The 23949-nt window shown below is 32.8% G+C and overlaps 1 protein-coding gene across 1 annotated transcript; it reads left to right on the top strand.

Annotated features, from left to right (window-relative positions):
- The first annotated feature begins 1748 nt into the window (after nt 1–1748).
- On the top strand, nt 1749–23806 carry LOC138936464 (uncharacterized). Its single transcript, XM_070301883.1, has 4 exons — nt 1749–1847; nt 1930–2019; nt 2242–2304; nt 21812–23806. Exons 1-4 carry the CDS (start codon nt 1749–1751, stop codon nt 23804–23806), a joined length of 2247 nt encoding a protein of 748 aa, XP_070157984.1.
- Nucleotides 23807–23949: the final 143 nt, after the last annotated feature.

Below are 23949 nucleotides of genomic sequence, written 5' to 3'. Positions count from 1 at the left end.
CTAAGCAGCCATGGGAGCGACGCGAGTAAGCATACTCGCAGGGATGTGCTCGTACTGGTATTTTTCGAACATCGCTGCTTACGAGCTTATAAGCAGTGCTCTGTGTGCGTTTATGTTAGAAATAAGATGCTCGTTTACAGCGTTCAACTAACATTTGATATTATTTTGACGGAATGTTCTACGCGTGTAGTAAAAAAGTAAAGGAAATATTAGAGAGGGGTAAAGGGAAAAAAATACTCTGTGATTTTTAAGGTGGAAAAACTTCATATTTATTGATGACAATTTTTTATTTTTTATTTTTATAAAATTAATAATTACGATTTAAAATTATACGTACAATTTCATTAAAGCCGAGCGAAAGTAATTCTTTAAATATAATGTCCCATTTTAAAGGACCCACTCAAATATCTCAGAAACACTGCGTTAAATCGAAAAATGTTTCAAACAAAAGTTATGTGGCTTCAAGGGGGCCATAAGATGGTGACAATTATTTGACCTTGGAAAATCATTTGAAGGTCATGTGAAGGTCAACTTTAAAATCTCAAATGGAAATCCCCATTTTTTATTTAGTATTCTTGTAGCTGACATCGAGAGATTTCCAAAACACTATAATAAAGTATTTTTTTATTAAGTACTTTTTGAGTTATTTTATATTTTAATCTGACATATTTTGATATAAAAAATAAAATATTTCGTAAAATATTTAGTTTTCGATAATTTTACCGTAATACTTCTATGTACAGAATAATAAGACAAATTAATTAGTGCCAAAAAAAACAAATAATTGTTTAAAAAAATACATTGTAAATAATTTTCTTAAAAACAATTTTTTGTTTTATACTAGTTGATTTGTCTCGGATGAATAAGAATTCGCATTTTCTCGCACGACTTATATATCAAAATATAAAGAAAAGTTTGTACAGGCAGCTAAATAACAGGAAAAATCATGATTTTTCACGTTCAAATTTGTTCATCGTGTTAAAAATTACGCGAAAACATCTAGAAACATCTAGAAATTAGATACATTACAAGGAAAAATTTTCTTTAAACTTTTTCTCTAAATACATTTGCAATAGGCTACAAAGCGTAAATAAAAGTTTATCAATCGTATAGTAAATTTTTATGGCTTATAAAGAGGTTTCTAATTAACATAATCCTAACTCTTCTACGAAAATTTTAATAGATTTTCACAACAAAGCCTTTACTTTGACACTTTTATAATAAAAACACCTAAGCAATAAAACTATTGCATGCAATGCCTGCATAGCATAATAAAAATAAGAAACTATTTTTTTTCCATTTCTTCCTCGGAAGAAAGGAGAAATTTTAACTCTTTTGGGGGTATTCCTTTTTGGAAAAATGAAGGAATATGAGTTTAAATAAATGCTTCGCGGTGCAGTAAAAAAATTATTTCCGAATTCGCCATCGATCGAAGTAACGCGTATCTTTCCACGAAAAGTATTATATTTATCGTGAAAAGTGATATCGTGAGTGAGCGTTGATAAAAATGCCTGGACTCAAAGAAATAATATGCAAATGGATAGCAAATTATAGGTTCAAATTTGTCGTCTACGTTAAATAGGGAGCGATATTTATCCGCGTTATGGGATGAGTCGTCGGAAATCAATTACGCTGTTTTTCGGTCTTTTGCGTGGGCTTGTTCGAACACTGTATTAGCAGTGCTATACAGGCTAGGCTATTTCGCCGATTATGATGAATTGCTACATATCGCGAGTGAAATAATAGAAATGCAGGAAGCATTCGAACATGAGGAGAAGGATGCAGGAAATCTTATAAAATTCCTGTTATCTAAACATCGAGAAAATCTCTTAAATGGTAAGCAGAATGTTTTTATTTATATTGTGCAATTGTAATGTAATCGAATACGCTAGAGCGATTAATCTAAATTTTCAAAATCATAATTTGTAGATTGAAACACGCCTGCGACTGATGACCGGGAGACTTCCTCCCAGACTCGAAAACGCCCGTTTGAAAAAGAGCTCGAAACAGGACCTTCGGGTAAGTTTTGCGTAAAAAATAAAAATATTAATCTTTATACAAATTCTATATTCAATATTGATAAAGTATTAAATTTTAGGGAGGGCACGTTTCGATGAAAATGACAGCGAAACTGATATCGTGACGTCACCAGGTGAGATACAAAATTTTACAAGAATGAAAATAATTTAGATATAATTTTTATTTTATATTTATAATTAAATTTTTCTTTTGCTTCGGCAGTACAAAGAGGCGATGGTGGTTAAAATGAAGAAGTGTCTTCTGAAGAACGAACATCGCAACCTCGTAATAATGAGGACGTAACCGACGAGGATGAGAATGAAGAGAAAGTCGTCGATGAAGAACGCTGTAATCATGAGGTCGGCAATAATTTTTATTACGTAGAATTATTATCGGAAAGCACGCGACGATTTCGGAGATTCGGTGTAATCGGGAGAGAAGCAAGTTTTGCGATACGACCATTACATACAGCTGGAGATATTTATCGTTTATTAGAAAATGCGTTGCGCGAAATTCATGCGTATGCGTTAAATTTATGCGAGCCTGGAGATTATGTGGGAATGTCTTTCCATTCAGCGAATTTAAAAAAACACGTTCCAACCCTTTGTGTTGCGCAAAAGATTTGCGAAGCGTGCACGAAAAAAAATGACATGACCGTGCGTTGTCGTTGGTGCGGGGTGCGAGAGTTCGTATTTCGTCACGATCCGGTAAAACAATTTGTTGATTTTACAACGCGAACGACAAAATACTTCATGCAGAGCATTTGCATAGCGCGTAACGTGAAAGCGTTCGACGCTTAATTTATTTTATAATGTTGAAAGTCGCAACAATTTAAAGCCTAAAGTAATTTTAAATAATACGAAAATCATGGTGCTAACGGTGGGATATACAAAATTCATCGATAATTGTGTTAATTATATGTCAATGCATTTATCCGAATTACCGAAAGCTTTTGGATTACAGGATATGCTGGATAAAGGTATTTTTCCGCATTTATTTAACACCATCGAAAATCATTCGTATAACGGTCCCTTACTCGATATTTATTATTATTCTCCGGAGGCTGTGAAACCGGAAGAGAGCGAACGCTTTCTCACATAGCATGCAGACCTGAGACAAAAAAATATCATATTTTATTTCCAACGCGAGATTGTTCGTTATTGCCGTACCGACGTTGATATTCTTCGACGAGCATGGCGTTTAGAAAAATTTTCATAGATCGTGGAAATGTATGTCCATTCGAGGAATGCACAACTATTGCTTCGACGTGCATGACAGTTTTTCGGAAAAACTTTTTGCAGCCGAATACAATAGGCGTCATTCCAGCTGGTGAATATAGAAAAGCGAGTAATCATTCGCGTAAAGCTCTGGCTAGTATGGATGGAGCGCGAGCTCGGTCGTTCTATAAATCACGCAGGGCATGCGCGCGAATATCGTACAATCGATAGCACGCTCGCCGATAAATATTACGAAACATCTGATACTAGAACAACGCAACGTCACGAACTAGTCCAGTAACTTTAGACAAAAATCGGGCAAAAGCTTGGAAAAAATGTTAACCAGCTGAATTTTGGCACAGATCTTCTTTGCATAAGATTGAAAGGGAAAAAAAGTTTACCATTATACAGTGGCCGCTAAGAAAAATAATTAAACAAATAAGGCTCAAATTCCGTTTTTCTGCAAATATCTCGTTAAATATCGATTTTACAAAAAAAAAACAAGAGTAGGAAATTAAAGAGTGGATAATTTTGCATAAGAAATATTCTATATGTTTTTTTCATACGAACAATGCGTTTCACGTAAGAATTTATACAAGATGTACAATTTTCGGTGAATTTACGGAGCGCGCCGACAGACGTTATGTGGATTGAAACGTCACACGTGCGCACAAAAAATGTCATAACTTTTGAATGAATCATCGTACAGAAATGAGCAAAAAATCGTTGAAAAACTGAAGTTTTCAGCTTTTTAATGCAATTTGTTTCGTTATTGAACAATAAGTTTTTAAAATTCTACGATGGTTTAAACAAAATGTTATATGTCATTTTTACCTTCTTTCATAAAATCAGCTACAAGTAGCTTCCAAATAGTTAAAAAAAAAGCCTGCAGGATATTACAGTATATATTTCATACTTTGAGTCTACAAAATGGAAAAATTACAAAATTTTTTTTCTTTAAAATCAAGCTATTGACATTTTCAGTAATTTTTAAAATTTTTGATGAAACATTAAACTTAAAATCATCATAAATTTGTGAAAAATTGCGCTAGAAAAGTTTTTAAAAAAACAATTGAAAGCTTGGAATGTCTACTTTTAATTCCCACATCCTAATATTTCATCATTTTTTTGAATTTTCATTTATTTACGTAAATATGCGAATTATTGCGAAAAACCTGTTTAAACTTGTACTGATTCTGATCGTTATTGACATGATGTATCAGAAATATGAACATACGAATATATACTTACTTAGAATAGTTTCTTATAAAGATTAGGAGTAGAAGGGAAAAGAGAGCCTGGGACCAAGGGTGGAAAGAAATAACTAATCGTCACAAAAAACAGTTTTATTTTACAAAAATGTACTTCTATATTTTAAGAAAATCTAATTTTATAAGAAATTTTGCATAAATTTAAATATAAGATACTTTTATATAATATGGAGATGGTCAAACTGAAGTCTAAAGAAAATTAAAATTAAACCTGTCACAAAATCATATTGTGAGTCAAATATAACAACAAAATAAGATACATAATATATAATAAGTAAATAAAATCAACTTGTCGGTGAATGTAAAATAAAAACAAACTATAAAGAACCCCGCACTAATCATATGGAAAATCTGTCCCGGTCAAATCAATTGGTTTTTACATATGTTGTAGCTTATGACCTACTGAACAAAAGATGTAATGGGCACAAAGCTCAATAATGGACAGTTATCGAGTTATAACCAGTCAAACATGAAAAATTCGGACTGCCGAATAGTCAAATCTCGGAAGGTATTGATTTTTTTGAAAAATGTTTGAAACAAACATAGTAGGGTTTTACAAAATCTGTTAGTTGGTGACATTATTTGTGAATTTTGAATGACCTTGAAAAGCTCCGGCACAGGCGCATTTAAAATTATATTCTTATTTAGAGCGCTTAGATCGTCGCGTTCTATATTACGATACGGATTCGTGCATTTATGTAAGCACAGCTAATCCGAATGAGTACGAACCGCGTACGGGAAATTTTTTGGGCGACATGACGGACGAACTTAAAAGCTACGGTCGCGGTAGTTATATCGAAGCGTTCGTATTTGGTGGCCCTAAATTTTATGCGTACGTTGTTCGTACGCCGGACGGTCGAACACACGAATGCTGCGAAGAGCATAATCTTAAATTTTGAAAACTCTCAACTAATCAATTTTATTAGTATTAGAAATTTGATGTTAGCTAAAGAGAGGGTACGGGAAAATGTAGAAAATGAAGAAGAATCGGCTGGAACTTCGATAAACGTTTTAGAGCAATTCAGCGTACTGTGTTTCATGAGCTTGTAACACGCGACGAAACTAAAGTATGCGCTCCTGTATTGCTAAAACGTAGATTTATCAATAGTCATTGTTCGTTACTATACGGCTATGTAGCAGAACGATAATTTTTCTTCTCTATTTTCTCAACTCTCGTTTTTAAAGCTGCAATGTAACAAATTCGCGTATTTTCCGACATGTTAAGAGATAATCTTTTTTAGCTACGCAATATAGTTATATTTAATTGTAAATAAGAATTTTTATTGTATAAATAATTTTATGTAAAGTAATTTTTCGTTATATAATGTCCCATATTCCCGCGTAATATAAATAAAAATGTTTTTTATTTCAAAGCAACCCGGTGAAAATATTTTTCTTCCCTTCCTTTCTTCCCGGCGTCTCAGTGACGTCATAGCCTCTGCCCTCCGGACAGAAAACAATCTCAGGTACTCGTATATATTTCAAGACTCTTTCTATCGTTTCCAGCGATGACGTTACCGTACATCTACCTGTGCAACAGGGCTCGACAAGCGTACCCGCACGTGTTTGTTACCCTCCATAGCACCTAGCTTATTCTAGCGATACCTTACCCAATTTTTCTCTTTTCAACGGGAAGGATGAAAGAGGGAAGGCGACATATATCGTACATCTCTCAGTTTTCCTCTAAGGGGGGGGGGGGGAGCGATGGGGCGATGTCATATACCTCACGATATCTTTCGGTTTTCCGTAAGGGGGAGGGGAGGATGAGTGCCTTATGCCTAGACGCATCTCCAGTCTCGACGGTCGCCATTTTGTCGATTGTCGTCACATCTGCTTTCCGTCAAACATCTTGCCCGCTTTCTCCCACGCACTATTTTTTGGCTTTTCCAACTTGCTTTAAATCAACAGAACTGACGGAACCAATCAAACTGCCAACAATTATGGTGCGAACCAATCAAAGTGCGGAGATTTCTATGCAAGAGGGCCACTCTTCACAATACTACATCTAATCTTTATTCTAATAAGATTTCAGCTAGCCCAGCATACTAGGACCCAGTTTCGAGCCCAACCATGTTCACGCGCCTGAAAAAAATAAAAAAATAATAAAAAATTTATAAGGAAAAATTTAAAGGGAAAAATTTTTTTTTTTAATTTAAAGAATTTAAAAGGAAAATTGCCTCATAGACGTTCACGAGTCCCCTCCCCTCTTTTTCTCCACAGACATCTTTGGAGGAGAAGGCCCCAGACAGACACATAGCAAGGGGGCCAGTGGCCGAGGAGTGAGGGTTTATTTTGACGCACCATAGTTGCCCCTATACTACTATAAATATAATTACATAGCAAATTAGAGTCAGCGCGATAATTAGTGTGCATACAATATTAAGATACGAATATATCAATTAGTCATCGCTTTATGACATTATTCAATGAATGTTTCATTCCTTTTTTTGAATCTTCTTCAGCGTGATATCAATATTAAAGGACATTACAAAATAACAAAAAATTAAACATAATTATAACAACAAAAAACGACGCAAACAACGGTAATCAGTATTAAACAACGATCATAATGGTCAGGAACTTAATATTTACATAATAGCATAAAACTTAACTAATTGTTTGTATAATCTCGAGGACTCCCATGCAGATGCTCGAAGAGATACATTTTAAAAGTACTTCTCAGTTCTCCCCCATCCTCGGTTGGTAGACCAGGAAGTATGAGAGAACCAAATCCATATTTATTTATATAAAATTACTTATATATGTTCCTAGAACATTGAGCATACTTCCTGAAAATAGCAAGAATGGAATAAATTATACCAATATGTTTCGCGAAACTTGATCCCGTTCATTAATTGAATAGATTAGAAATTACGTATAAATAATTAAAACTGAATAAAAAAAATAAATAGTAGTTAGAAATAAAAAAACAAAATAAAAATAAAATTGCAAATAAAAATAAATAAAATAAGTCAATTAATCACGTAAAAATTAAAAAAGTCTAAATTGTTAAATTATTACGAATATTTTGGATCAAATATCTTAAAACACATTCCTAAACATCTAACTAATCAATTACATGGTACTTCTCTGACGAGGTCTCACTGTAGATTGCCAGATCTCCTCAGTAAAAGAAATAGAATTTGATATATTCGTATTTCAATATTATCATAAAGCGATGACTAATTGATATACCATATTCGTATCTTAATATTGTATGCGCACTAACTACCGCGCTGACTCTAATTTGCTATATAATTACATTTATTTATTTAAGATTTAGAGTCTGTACTTATTATTCTATTGTTTTATGTTGGCTGAAAAAATGCGTCCGTCTTTTCTAAGTTTTTTTCAATATATTGGTTACTATTTCGGAGAATTAATCGATAAGATTAAGTATAGGAAACTAATTATTAGAAATAAAATTAAAAGCCATTTTTTACATAAATGTATTAACAATAATTTAGTCCCACCTAATGTCGGCAATTTGTTTAAAAAATTTGGCAACCTATTTGAATATCATAGATCATTAATAGTTTTGAACAATTCAAGCAATGGTTCATTAGGAAATTATTACATATAGAACTTAATGAGACTTATTGATCGTCTAGATTTGCATACGTGCAAATATTTGGGGAGGCTCCGTTTGCCTACATTCCCGATATACAGATTCCGCACATACAGATTGCACACATGACCATATTGCACACATAAAATAATAATTGGACACCGCACGATTGGACACCACACGATTAGACACCGCATGATCGAGCATCGCAAATCAATATGGAATCTCACTTCGCATTAAAAAGTATATGCGTGGAAGAAGTATCTTCCGCCCCCCCCCCCCCTGCGAGGGGCGCCACTATAAAAAAAACTAGATACATTAGTTTGCGTTGAACTTCGTTTTACGTGGAAAGTTGTAAACCCATATGAAACCTCGCTTCGCATAGCAAATTGTAAACCCATGTGGAACCTCTCTTCGCATTAAAAAGTATTTGTTTTTTATTGCGAAGAGAGGTTCCATATGGATTTGCGGTGCTCAGTTATGCGGAATCCAATCGTGCGGTATCCGATCGTGCGGTGTCCAATTGTTATTTTATGTGTGCAACACGGTCATGTGTGCAATCTGTATGTGCGCAATAAAGTCACGTGTGCAAAACGTTAATTCGATTTTCTTATTTTATGTCTACAATAATATTATATGTGCAATACGTATGTGCGCAATAACGTCATGTGTGCAATCTGTATGTGCGCAATAAAATCATGTGTGCAATGTGTATGTGCGCAATAATGTCATGTGTGCAAACGTACGTTCGTATTTTTAATTTTTACATGTGCGCAATAATGCTTGTAGGCAATCGCTCTATAGGCAATGGGGAATGTCGGCAATCGAAGCTGTCGGCAAAATCTTGTAGGCAAACGAAGCTGTTGGTAATCGGGAATGTAGGCAAACAGGACCCCCCCCCCCCCCCAAATCTTTAATCTTTCTCGCGCTATCAATTGTCACATTCTGTTGTCTATTTATATTTCTTTTTTCAGTAAATAAAATGGCTCTTTATATTCTTTCTTCAAGAAAGAGAGTAATAGATTCAACAAGAAACTTTATATATGTTGACAAGTTCTTTTAATTAAATTTTTTTTGTTTGTATTAATTTTTAATTTTTGTATAAATTTTTAATTTTTTATAGAAATTAAAACAGTTATTTAGTACAATTGTTTTCGGTTAAAATATTTGTTTAATTTTTATTTTCAGTTAGCACAATTTGTTGATATCATTATTTTTGTAGGATATATTTGTATCACTTTTTTGGTTAAAATATTTGTATAAGTTTTTATTTATCTCGTTTTTATTTATTAAGATAATATATATATACATATATATATATATATATATATTTATATGTTATCTTTTATACATTTCTAATTTTAAAATATGAATATGGTTGTAAGGTGTACTGTAAAAATATGTAAAAGAAACAATAAGGACGACAAAAAACATTCCTTCTTTAGTTTCTCAAGTGATTTTAATATGTAAGTATAAATAAGCGACTCAGTATGTTGGACGTTACTAATTCGTTATGTCATAAAACTTAAATTAATTTTTGTATATTTAACGTATTTGTTTTCTTAATTACTTATAATATATTAAATAATATGATGATAGAGCAAATGTGTCTATTTATAGAGCTCAAAAATGGTTGGAATTTGTTTGTATAAAGAAGGTTTGCAATTATCAAAGAATTTGCTTGGATTGCGCGCGCGCGCGCGCGCGTGTGTGTGTGTGTGTGTGTGTGTAAGAAAATATTGTCATTTTTGTGCTGTGATAAAAACAAATACCTGAAAATATATTTAATATACAGATTAAATAATAAGAAAAAAGATATAGCCAGAAGCTATGTGTCCAAGTGTGATATATTTTTTTTTTTTTGTAATATGTATCTTACAGATGCTTATTAACACAGTATTTTATATTTTCTGATATTTTCCTTATTTTATTGTCAAATAATATCTGTATAACTTCAAACTAATAATCCAACTAATTAATTGTCAAACTATATCTGTATAAATTTCTTCTACAGAACTTCACGTTTACTTATTTGTATTTATTGGTTATAATGATAACCTGGTCAATTTGAACAAGAAGTGGCTAAGTAATTGGGCATCAGACTCGGTAAATGGCATTGATCGTTGTATACGCTTACCTTCCGTTCTATCTAATTCTCATTGATTTATAGTTCATTAATATCAGCTTATCGTCACATTTATATACATGTGTAAGAAACAATAAAATCAGCTGTGCAGTAAAAATCAAGAGACATAGTAGTGTCTCGCGTTAAGTCACGCGAAGCAAAGACCGCGTGCAGCATATCGCGCAACCTGTACGCGAGTCGGCCAGTTCAGAATAATCTGAGATTATTAGTTCTCAATAATCGCTGAACAGATCCAGTTCCTACTAAATTTATTTGATAGCTTGGGTTTCAATTATATGAGAAAAGTATCTTTATTTTCGTTCTATATATAACATAAACGGAGATATTACGGTGCAAAGTACGAAACAAAAAAATTATGAATAAGAAACGTGTTTGTTGCCTTAGTCGCCTTGGTCGTCTCCAGACAAAAGTACAGTTCTCGTTTCTACTGTATTGCAGTAGCGGCACGGATAGCTGACAGTACTTAGAGACTCTCTAATAGTCGCGAAATAACGTTTTGTAAGTTAAGTCGATGACGCCATGTTTTGTCAAATACATGTTTCTGCTTACATCCATGTTACAGACATTATCATAATGGTCGTACACAATCATACTGTATCTATTATATGTATATCAGTTTGAAAAACATGGCTGCATCAACCAAAATCAGGGACGTTATTTCGCGACTCTTATTAAAGGGTCTCTGTGAATATATCATATCATCATCCTTGTGTAAAACTTGGTGAACAACAAAGATAACTGGCAGTACTGCCATTGAATATCGTATAATCGTTTATTTATACACTGTCGAACAATTAAGTTTCGAGACTCGCTTTGCATTTCCGAATGTTTGATCCGTTTGTGTTGCCATTTTAGTGTTATTCGCAACTCAATACTAAACATATGGTGTAAGTTTTAAATTATTTGCTTCAATAATTAATGAGATACAGTTACGCAAAGTTATGTGACAAAATTTTGTTTAAAATTCGGTGTAATGGAAGGAACGCTTGACAATGCGTCAAGATTAAATTCTGCGTTAAATTAGAGAAGTTTCCAACAGAAACGGTATAAATGATACAACAAGCCTATGGAGAGTCAGCTATATAAGAATAACGTTTCGAAGATACAAATGATATACAAAAAAGTGAATCAAATTTCGAAAGAGCTTGCGTCAGAGGACTAGGCTTGTTGAATTATTGTGACTGTAGAATTATTTGTAACGTTTCTGTTGGAGATTTTATTAATTTAACGCAGAATTTATGTTGGCGCGTTGTCAAGCGTTCCTTCCATTACACCGATTTTTAAATAAAATTTTGTAACACAACTTTGCGTGACTGTATCTCATTAACTATTCAACCAAATAATTAATGAAAACTTGCACCACATGTTGAATATTGAATAACTATGTGAATAACTCCCTAAAATGGCAGCACAAACGGATCAAATGTTCGGAAAGCGAAGCGAGTCTCGAAACTTAATTGTTCGATATTGTAAATATATCTCTATTTGTTATTATAAATTGTAATTTATTTATTATTATAAATAATTAATTATAATAATTAATAATTAATAATTAATAATAAATAATAATAATGATAAATAATATTTGTTTATCAAACAACGTGACAGCGTCACTACACCAAGTAAAAAAATGCTTACATAAAAAATTGCTAAAAAAGACTTGTCAACAGTTTTGCCTACGTACAGAGCAGTGATGCAAGTTTTGAGTTTTGTACGCGCTGGCAGCGCGCTGGCATAAAACGCAAAACTTGCATCTATGGTACAGGGGTCGCGACGCTACCGAGTAGCTTATCCGGAGTTTTACGTCTAATAAACTTTTAATTAATATACTTCAGGAACTAAAGCCGCAATTAAAAATCTAACAGCATTTTTCTTATAGAAATGGGGATGCAAGCTTTTGATTGCGACCAGTTTGAATAAGATTGGTGTAGTCAATCCTGAGATATAATAATCGTATATCAGAAATGTGATGACATTTCTCTCGTTCTTCATTCTCATCATAAATTTCAGACACTCACATACGTACGCTCGCACGCACACACGTAAAACGATTTTATGCCTTAAGGGACATCCACACTGTTCATGTACGATTATTCCTTTGAGTATATCTTTTTATAAACTTATAAAAGTAATTTTATAATACAATAAGAGAGAAAAGAAGGGGAGGAAGAAAGAGAGAGAGAGAGAGGGAGGGAAAAGAGATAGGGCAAAGGGAGGAAAGAAAGAGGAAGAGAAAGATAGAGAGAGAGGGAGTGGGAGAGAGGAGAAGAGAGAGAGAGCGAATATATGTATATGTCAGGGTTGGGAAGTAACGCGTTACTTGTAACGCCGTTACCGTTACAGTTACTTTTTTTCGGTAACTGTAACGGTAATGGCGTTACAAATTTTATTTGTAACGGAAAAAGTAACTTCGTTACATTTTTCGGTAACGAGTAACAAATTTAACAGTTACTTTTATCGTTACTTTTTTCGAATTTTTTGATTTATTTAAGATATTATTCTTGCTATTGTGCGTGATAAAATTTTTATCTTAACCATAAAGCCGTAAGCAAATCGACCAATTAGCATTCTTATTATGTTGTAAAAATGCTTGAATGTGATTGATCAACTTATGGCTCTTGCAGACCAGTGCGATGACGCGACGCGCGATATCCAATGAGAGCTTTATCTTTTCGGAAAAGCAGAGCTCTCATTTACTACCAGTTCTAAGTACCTTGCAACGAAAATTAGAAAATCTCAATAAATCTGACCTTATAGATTGCCATTCATTAGTTGAAGCTATTCAGCAAGGTTTAAATAAAAGGTAACTTATTAATTTGATTAATACATATGTTATTTAATTTTAAATAAGGATTTAATTGAAAAATATTATTTTATTGTAAACTATTGATTCAAAAGTATTAATTTCAATAAAACAAACAATGTCGCTTAATTTACTATATTTGATTTTAGATTTCTTACAATATTTGAAACAAAAGAATTAATAATAGCAGCATGTTTACATCCAAAATTTAAGTTAAACTGGTTAACCGGAGAAAAAAGAAAACGTGCTGAAAATTACTTGGAGGATTTATTGGGAATCCGATCAACTGAAAATTCTTCAAAAGCTGGAAAATCTGACGATCACGATGATTTTTTCATTTTTGAGCAAAAAACGGTGCAAAATGAATCTGAACAAGAAGAATTGCAACGGTTTTTAAAATCAAATAATTGTAATATAGAAATGTTAAACGACTATCCAAAACTTAAAAAACTTTTTATTAAATATAATACAGCTCTACCAAGCAGTGCATCTGTAGAAAGAATGTTTAGCATCGGTGGCTCTGTATTAACACCACAAAAAGGGCATTTAAATGATGATACTATGGAGCAACAAATTTTATTAAAAATTAATAAAGAATTTCGATAAAATTTAATCATTTATTTTGTAATAAACCTTGAATGAAATCTTGCTTACAATTTTTTAAAAGTTTTTCTTATGCAAAATAATTTATTAGTTTGTATTGTAAAAAAGTAACGGAAATTGTAACGACTCGTTACTTTTTAGTAACTGTAACGGTAACGAGTTACTTTTTAAAATTAGTAACGAGTAACGGTAACGAGTTACTTTTTAAAAAAAATAACGGTAACGGTAACAAGTTACTTTTATAAAGTAATTTTCCCAACCCTGGTATATGTATACCTCACTATGCCGTATTGACATACCGCCAAATATATAAACAAAGACGCGTATTGTATGCGGCGTATACAGGATGTTTCAAAACAACCTCCCGTCCGTAAAATGATGTATTCCTGATACAATTTTAAGACGATTTTTCCTTTACAAAAATTTGAATTGAAGCGTAATTTTTGAATTATAAGCAAAAATAGTTAGCAAATCATGCGTCGAGTATAGAAGGCAGGCAGGAGCGGCGCGGCGTGCCGCAGCTGACCGTCCAATTACCACCGCATGAATCGCTAACTATTTTATCTTATAACATAAAATTATGCTTTAAATAAAATTTTGATAAAGAAGAAAATGTCGTAGAATTACGCCAGGAATACGTGTTTTTTAAAATAACGTCACTTTAGCAAAAGTTGTTCCGGATCGCCGGCCGTTGGACGCTGTCCAAATGTATTGGTCGTATGTATTGATGTATTGTATATATTAAAACGCATGAGAGCTTGCATTAGGATGGATGGCAGGTGTTTCGAGCATCTGCTCTAAAATTTTTTTTTTAATTCGCTCTTTTTCGCGACCTATACAGTTTAACGTTGGAACATCATTATTCTTGCGATCTTGCGATTGACTGAACGCGTTGCGCCGCTCCTGCCTGCCTTCTGTACTCGACGCGTTATTTGCTAACTATTTTTGCTTATAACAAATATTATACTTCAATTCAAATTTTGGTAAAGGAAAAATCGTCTTAGAATCATATCAGGAATACGTCATTTTAAGGATGGAAGGTTGTTCTGAAACACCCTGTATAATATGTGTATATATTATTTATATATATATATATATATATATGTATATTATAATATACATTTGTTCTTTTTCACAAAATCTTTTTGACTTATTTGGCTCTATATAGATTTGCTACGAATTTGTTATTGTTAATAATATCTTCGTGTATTTGTATTTATTTGAAGATGTTAAGATATACTACAAAATGAATGATATCCCTAAAAAATCACCTTTTTAAAAAAATGGAAGAAAGAGGCGCCAAATGCACGCGTCATTTGTGAAAAACTGTTATATACAGGGTGTCCTAAAGCACCCTTGACAACGCTCGTGAGTAAATACAGCACAGTAAACTGAACAGAAAAGTCCTGTAACATTTTTTTCTATAACGCTTAATAAAGGAGTTATTATTGAGTATATTGAGCGCTCCGTCACTATGGCGACGCACACTAACAGATGGGCGGCTCACTGACTTGCATCCGGCTAAAAATCGGCGCTGATTAGCCAGACTTTACTCAATAATAATTCCTTTATTAAGTGTTATATAAAAAAATGGTATAGGATTTTTCTATTCAGTTTACTGTGCTCTACTTGCTCTGAGCGTTGTCAAAGGTGTTATGGGACACCCTGTATATTTATAAAATAGTGTTATTTTAAATTATTGAAAATAAAAACTCATAAAAATATTTTAATCAGAAAAATTATATAAATATATCCTACAAAAATAATGATATCAATACATTACGTCAACTGAAAATAAAAAATTATACAAATATTTTAACCAAAAACAATTATACAAAATAGCTATTTTAATTTCTTGTAAAAATGGTAAATATGCCGATGAAGGGAGGCAGTCCCGATAACCTTGATATATTGTATGTCAAGATCATGATCCTGAACAACATTCGAAAAGTTTTAGCCATCGCCCGTTTTTTATTAAAAAATTATTAACAAAAAAAGTTTGAAAAATATAGCAGTTATTTTGAGTATTGAAAGGCATCCCAACTTCGCGAAATGAAAAAAAATTTATATAAGACATAACACATAGGTTTGAGTTGAATTTCGCTTCGCATGGAAAAGCGTATGGAGGCAGTGTGCCCCTACAGGAGGCTTCGCTTCCGAGAGATATAACCTAATCCAAACCAAATTTTAGTTTTAAATTAGAAATAAGTTTAGATTAGGTTATATCTTTCGGAAGTGGAGCCCCCTCATAGGGGGGGAAAGATGGTAGGCGGAACACATTGCCTCCATGCATACGCTATTTAATGCGAAGTGAGTTTCCATATGGGTTTACAACTTTCCACGCAAAACGAGATTCAATTCAAATCTATATATCTAGTTTTTATTTGGTAGTGGGGCCCCCCGAAGGGGGAGAGGGCGACTTACTGGATCTATGCACATACTTTGCAACGCGAAGCAAGATCCACCTTACAATTCTTGTGTGGGTGGGAAAGTGTATGCGTGGACGCAGTAAGTTTAAATATAAGCTATTTATACTTTTTAACACATAAAATTATACATATATTTTTCTATACCAACTATTCGCTGCTTTAATAAAAAGACTGTTAATATATCAACGATTCACTGCTTTAAATGACTTTTCTTCGTTCACACATGTACTATTTCCACATACATATTAGTCATTCAATTAGCCTTTCAATACTCAAAATAACTGCTATATTTTTCAAATTTTTTTGTTAATAACTTTTTAATAAAAAACGACCGACGACTGAAACCTTTTGAATGTTGTTCAGAGTCATGACCTTGATAACATATATCAAGGTCAAGGGGATCGGGACTGCCTCCGTTCATCGGCATATTTACCAAAATATAACTAAAAAATAAATATAAGTAATTAAAAGAGTTTTAAGCGATTAAAAGCGCATAGTTACAAAGATGATAACTAGTAGTAGAAAGCACAATTCTCTCAGGTCATCCACGCCTAAACCATTCTCCCAAGTGTTCATATGAAAGCGAGGAAGAAATTCTCGATTCTTAAGTAGTAAATTGAAACAAAACACATGGCGGTACGTTGATATTAATTGCGTCTGTAAAAAGAGGAGCGGTTTATGTTGGAAAATGATGAGAGAGAAGGTCTATGTTGAAAATTACAATTGCAAGACTTACAAGCACGAGAGATAACGCACGAGTCGACAGTAAATTCAGTTGTAAGATCTTAGAGAACTAGACACACTGAGACTAACGACAAAGCAATGAGAAAATTATCATTAGGCGAAAACGGTAAGAAGTTAAAAACAAACATTGCTGACACCAACGGCGCAAAACAATAAAAACCAAAGAAGATTATCGAGTACGGTTAAATTCAAAGTTATCAAATACAGTAAAATTAAAGTAATAAATAAAAACGCATAATAAAAACGTTGTTGATAAAGCTAAAAATATCAGTAACGGAAAATTAAAATAATAAATATAAAATGGTCAGATCATGTAAATAAGAAAAACAATATAAATAGACATCGTTGAAGATAAAATGGTTGTCAAGTACGATAAATAAAATTAATAAATAAATAAAAACGCAAAATAAAAACGTTGTCGCTAGGTAAACAACGGCGCAAACAATTATATTTAAAAGTTATCAAGAACAGTAAAATATGAAATAATCATAAAAGTTACAATGAAACATAGAATGAATATATAAACATAATGAATATAACAGATGTCCAGTATGGTACAATAAAATTAATAAGAATACATAATAAAAGATGTTAAGTATGGTAAAATATAATCAAATATGTAGATATACTAAAATAACTTAAGGGGATCCTGGACCATCATGTTTTTATCGACCGAACGCAATTTTTTGAATTTAACATTTTTGTAATGGCTATACAGAATTACAAATGCTTTTACACGATTAAAGTACATACATCAATGCTTTATGGGACAGTCGACTTTGTAAGTTAAAAAGTTAAAAAAGTTAAAAAATTTTTAAAATTGTTGCGTTTGTTATACAAATTGCGTTTGGTCGGTAAAAACATGATGGTCCAAGATCTCCTTAAAATAACTTAAAAAATATAATACGACAGAAATATTAATTACATTTTGGAGAGTTTGTCTAGTACCGTCAAATACGCCTCTGGAAGACATTCGGTGTCTGTTTGTAAATTTAAACTATTTTGTCTCTTTATGTGTAGAATTTCTGAGATCAATTGGTTATGCAAATGTGGTTCATTATCCAATATTTCTACTCTGTCCCACTTGAAATCATGATTAAAAGTGATTGGTCGTATTTCTACGGATGTGATTTCTATGTTCCGTTATTCTCATGTGTAGTTGTCTCTTCGTCTGAGTCATAGACATATGGGTGTGTTTGTGTGTGAGAACGTGTACGCGAAATACATACACATACACGTTCTCACACATACCTACACACACCCATCACGTGTAGCAAATAGCGCTCGATCAGCTAGCGAGCGCATCACGTCTGCATCGGACGGTGAGTTGCTCCGCCTCTGCCTACCTTCTGTACTCGTCCCGTAATTTGCTAACTATTTCTTTTTATAATTTAAAAACTAAGCTTCATAGATAAAATTTGTAAAGGAAAAATTATCTTAGAATTGATTCAGGAATACGACTTTTTAAGGACAAACGGTTGTTCTGAATCACCCTGCATATATACACACATATATTTTTATTTTATATATATGTATGTATATATGTATGTATATATGTATTAATATATCCATAAAAAAATTTTGTTTTTTTCTTTAATGCGATAACAATAATGTGTACTATGTACTTTATATAATTATTGGCTAAATATTAAAACTGATTTAGCATTATCTTAAAGCAAACATAAAACGAGTATGTTTGTATTTTATATGCTTTTTATACGTATGTGTATTTACTGTGCTATGCTATTCTATATATATGAAATATATTTTTTATATAGTTTAAAATAATAAAATAAAACAAACGGTATAAGTAAGTCATGAAAACAAAAGTGATGGAAAGTCCCAGGTAAGGCGATATACCTGATGTTAATGGCTTCCTTCAGAAGAAGTTATGTGAGGTAATTTTCTGTGCTTAAAAGGTTTTCCCTACGAAAGTACCAAAGGATTCCGAAGCAATTGCACCGTCATCGTGGACCAATTCTGTCGCCACAACCTCATCGAGCAATTTCATTCTTAATTATATCCATACAAACAGTTTTCGTTAATCTAATTACTCTTTATTATAATGAGAAATAGTTTTCTCGTCGCTCATGCTTTTATTAATTATTTTATTATTAATAACAATTTTTTAATTGGCATAATCTGTGTTCACTTGTGAATATCATCGCATTATCGCTTTAAAGAAGCACACGTATATAATTATTGCACATATAATTCATTGAAAATAGAATCGATTTATAAATGTCATTAGATTGCACATTGACATTTTAATACTTAGAAAATGATCTGCGAAGAAAATTATTAACTTTGATCGAAAAAGATATTTGCACGGTCATCGAACATAATCATATCATCTCACGGCACTACCGGCATTGTCATAAATCTATGTCTATATACACACGCACACACAAATATTGTATCATACAATATCATACAATTTTATATACTTATATCTTTTATAATAAATGTATTGATTTTAGCATCGCATGTAATTAGCAATTGTTTATCCTTATGTAGCCAACTTAAAACTAAAATAAATTTATAAATATATAAATATATATATATATTTTTACTGACTTTAATCACAAGAAATTATAACCAGGAAAGCGCGTGAAAGAGGAAGAGAGAAGGGGGTGAGGGAGGGAAAGAGAGAAAGAGAGAGTGAGGGAGGAAGGGAAGGTAGGGGGGCGGGAGGGAGAGAAGAGAAGAGAGCGGAGAGGGGGCGAGGGGGCGAGGAGGAAAGGGGTGAGGAGGAGAGGGAGTGAGGAGGAGAGGAAGTGAGGAGAAGAGGGAGTGAGGAGAAGAGGGATGAGGGGAAAAGGGGTGGGGAGAGAGAGAGAGAGAGAGAGAGAGAGAGAGAGAGAGAGATGCTGGGTATGGGGAGAGGGGAAAGAGGGGGCGGAGGGGCGAAAGAAAGATAGGGATAGAGGGATGAGAGGAAGGGAATTAGGAAGGGAGAAATGGAGAGGGAGAGAGAGGGGAGAGGAGGAGAAGGTTAGTATGGGGAGAGGGAGAGAGGGAGGAGAGTGAAAGAAAAGAGGGAGGGAAGAAGGTGATGAGAAGGGAGAGAGGGAGGGGAGAGAGAGAGAGAGAGAGAGAGAGAGAGAGAGAGAGAGAGAGAGAGAGAGTAAAAGAAAGTAATAAAGAAGGAAAGGGAAGAAGGGAGAAGACAGATAGAAGAAAGGAAAGGAGAAGAATGGAGAAAAGTCTGTATTAATAAAATTATATTTTCTCAAATAATTATAAAAATTGAGTTGTTTTATGGATGCAATTATAACATATATGCTATATATTTTAATAAAATTTTTAATATAAAAGGCTAGAAATATTTTACTGTGTTTCAATTTTTTCTAATATTAAAAATAGATTTTTGTGGTCTTTAAGAATTGTTTTTAATTAAAATATCATAATAAACATATTTTAATTTTCTGATAATATTGATAAATTTTTGTGTTATATTAAATAGCCACAAAATTGTCAATATATTTGTAATGAATCCACAGAAATTTGTTTTATTTTCTGTATCAGCATCTATCATATTTTTATTTGGAATTTGATATTTTATTTCTTAGAACTAAATATATATTTATATGTTTTAACATTGTATCTTCACGCAAGAAATGTTAATTATAGATACAATAATATCTCTATCCCGATTCTATACAAATATTTCACGCGTGTTCCGTCTCATTACTCATGGGCACCATTAATTGAGTAAAGCAAGCATATTTAATAGATGCATATAAGTTTTTATATAATCAGATAAAATAGATGAGACAAATACAGAGTTGAGAAGTAACACGTTACTTGTAACGAAAAAGTAACTTCGTTACATTTTTCAATAACGAATAACGAATTTAACAGTTACCTTTATCGTTTCTTTTTTAGAATTTACTCGATATAATTTTTATACAAAAGAAAATATTGATAAAAGTGTTGGAATGTAGCATTGCAACTACTGGAAGCTCTTTTTGATATTTCTTTCTACTTTGTAAGGCGAGTAGCACATATAAAATAATGTTGAAAATTTTTTTATTATTAGTGTAAATTTTTAATGTTTAATTTAATCTTTAATTTAAAAAAAATTGTACTAAATATTAAAAAAGATAACGCAAATTGTTATGACTTGTTACTTTTTGAGTAACGGTAACGGTAACAAATTACTTCTTAACATTGGTAACGAGTAACGATAACAAGTTACTTTTTGGGGAAAAAAATGGTAACGGTAACGAGTTACTCTTATAAAATAATTTTTCAAATCCTGGATAAAATATAAATAAAGAAAGAGGAATGTAATATAGTAATAATATAATATATGTTATTTTTATGGATTCTTTGTTACCGATAAGTGTTTTATTTTTACAGGCACACATTTTTTTTATTAATTAATTCTATAGTAATTGTACAGTTGATTCTAATATATTATTTTTTATCGCAATGTTAATAATATAAAATATTGAAATGGCCTATATTGAAGTTAAATAAATTATATTTTTTATATATGATATAAATAATTTTTTAGACATGATACAAATAATTTTTGTACTTAGCACATACTATAAATATTTACTGTTTTTGAGGCTACCATTGCATCATGTGAGAAATGTCAATGCAATACTTCCGTAATAATATAATAGTGAAAGTACATCAGTAGGGCTTTGTAAACGCAAGGTATCTTATCGCAAAGAATATCATAGGAACATATTTCACCTGACTATCATTATCGTATTCATTTAGAACCACAGCTTTATTTTTTTGTAAATAGAATAACTAAAACGTATTGACTTTTAAATGCGCAATCTACTATCGCTGTCTATGTTATAATTTAATTTTTTAAGTTAAATTAAATTTTACTCTACGGGAAAACTGTAACTAATGCATTTAGGACTCAAAACGCTGCTCCCGATGTGTAGATTGTATATGATACAAATATTCTTGAGACTTATCTATCACACTATAAATTGCACTAAAGTGTGTACAGCACTTGCACGCACCGAATTTCTGATTTCAGAATTCTGACTTGGCGCTGCCCGTTCACATCAACAGTCCTGGCGAGCCCAAATTCATCACTTTTTATCAGGCATTAGAGTCAGCTAGCATAAGAAACGAAAATCTGGGCGTGAATGTGTCTCAGCAGCAAAAACTAACTGGCGGGGTAACAAAGGTAGACTCTAACGCTACTGTATCTAACGACATCAGTAATGATACTGCTAACAACAATGATACCGCAAGCCTAAAATCCGCATCTATCGCGACTACACCCTTTCCAGATATTACTACTATAAACATTACCACCACTGTTCAATCGGCAAACCTTTCGTTTGCTTCGAGATTAGCTACGGAGATTATTCCTGACAATAGACCGAAAATCACCTCGATGGCGATCCAAATACCCACAAACCCAGGTATGAGCGGCCAAACGACGACAGCACCTATTATGAAATCGTTCGGAACTAGCGCCTCCGATAACACAATGATAAATACACTGGCTAGCGCAAATATTTCGAATACCTTAGTGTTACTTAATGTTACCACGGCCGAAATAGTCACGATTGAGAATGTTGATGTAACTTCGGATACGTTGCCTTCCACGGAATCTACTTCTGATAATGTTCGACCTTTTGAATCGATGGATATAAACATTAAAACGATGGAGGTAACATCACCATCCACTATTAAAACAATCACAAATGTATTCACGCCCGCCTCTATGAATCTACAAATATCGACTAATATATCGGATACATCTTCTCCAATTACCGAAAACGTTACTATAACACAAATATTATCTGAAGCAACGACTATGTCCGTGATGAATAATATATCTGAAAATATTGAAACAAATACTGTGCAACAGTATGATGAAACATCGTCTCAAACGACAGAGACAAAAGATAAAATTGAAAATATAGAAATTAACATGATACAACAATTCGATGCGACAATTCCGTCCCAAATGACGGAAAATACAAGCACCATCGAATCCACGACAGAAGAAATTTTTAACGACATAACTGAGGTTCAAGTGACACAGGCACCTGTTACATCTACGTTTCACACACCCTTTATCGATATCTCGCAAAATATTTTATCGCATTTGGAAGATTTCACAGTTAGGACATCTATTGAAAAGCCTACTACTACGACCACCTCCTCCAAACTGTTCAACATAATATCGGATTCATCGTCAATAAATACGAAGAATTTGGAAGAGACGACTACCATATGGGAAACTAGTTCGCGGAATGTCGGAATAACACCTATTCAAGATGTCGATACCGAGTTAACGCGAACAATGACAAACAGATCAGCGCAAAAAATGAGCACCCAAAATATAGTAGATTTAGCCACTGCATTTTCAATCGCACACAATCGATCTAATGATCAGAACACAAATGCACTGAATATGCCGAATTCGAATATGACTCAGAATGCGAGAGATTCATCAATAAATGCAGAAATCGCGACTAGCTCGCGACTTGCCGATTTCATTACGAAGAACGACTCACGGTCGTCTAATGATACATTGCTTACTAAGCTAATGACTATTGCGAAGACACTCTTCTCGGAAGAAATAAATGAAACGCGACAATCGTTACTCATGCCAGATCAAATTTATGATTTCGAAACTATTGTTCCAGACATAAATAACTTGACTCAAGATAATGGTATGATAGAAAATCAACTCATGCTTTCGAACATGTTAGAAAAAATTAATGCATCTGCCGAACTCTCAACCGTTTTAGAAAATACTTCCAAACGTATAGATGTCCTAACATCCAGAAACGAAACAGAAGAAAATTCTAATCGCGGCTCTACTGTAGGATGGGAAATTTCATTAATGGAACTTAACACGCAATCCACTGATATCACAAATTCAATTGATGTAGGTGATATTATTACAACGCCTCAAATATCTCTTTTTCAGATAAACATCGAAACATCAAACATAACAAAGTCAATCAGCATGAGCTCCGAACTAACTACTAACGTGCCTGATTCATAATCATCTAATCCAATTTAACGTTTGATAATGCTATCTAATTTATGACTTTAACCATTGATTTTGCGCAAAAAATCAATTTACAACACTTTCAAATAATAATGTTGAATTATTAAATCGAAATTTATTACTACTAATAATCCTTT

Source organism: Polyergus mexicanus, unplaced genomic scaffold (assembly GCF_030449975.1).
Source record: "Polyergus mexicanus isolate NDT 795.1 unplaced genomic scaffold, iyPolMexi1.0 SCAF_9, whole genome shotgun sequence".
In the NCBI taxonomy this organism is placed as follows: domain Eukaryota; kingdom Metazoa; phylum Arthropoda; class Insecta; order Hymenoptera; family Formicidae; genus Polyergus; species Polyergus mexicanus.
The sequence above is the reverse complement of the archived record's forward strand: the minus strand, read 5'-3'. Positions and strand labels throughout refer to the sequence as shown.

Bases quoted from the DNA above. Each gene is read 5' to 3' on its own strand.
- LOC138936464 (XM_070301883.1), top strand. From the start codon at position 1,749: ATGCAGGAAGCATTCGAACATGAGGAGAAGGATGCAGGAAATCTTATA. The intron at 1,848-1,929 runs GTTTTTATTTAT...CATAATTTGTAG, and splicing joins TCTTAAATGGTAAGCAGAAT to ATTGAAACACGCCTGCGACT. The intron at 2,305-21,811 runs GTAATAATGAGG...TTCTGATTTCAG, and splicing joins AGAACGAACATCGCAACCTC to AATTCTGACTTGGCGCTGCC.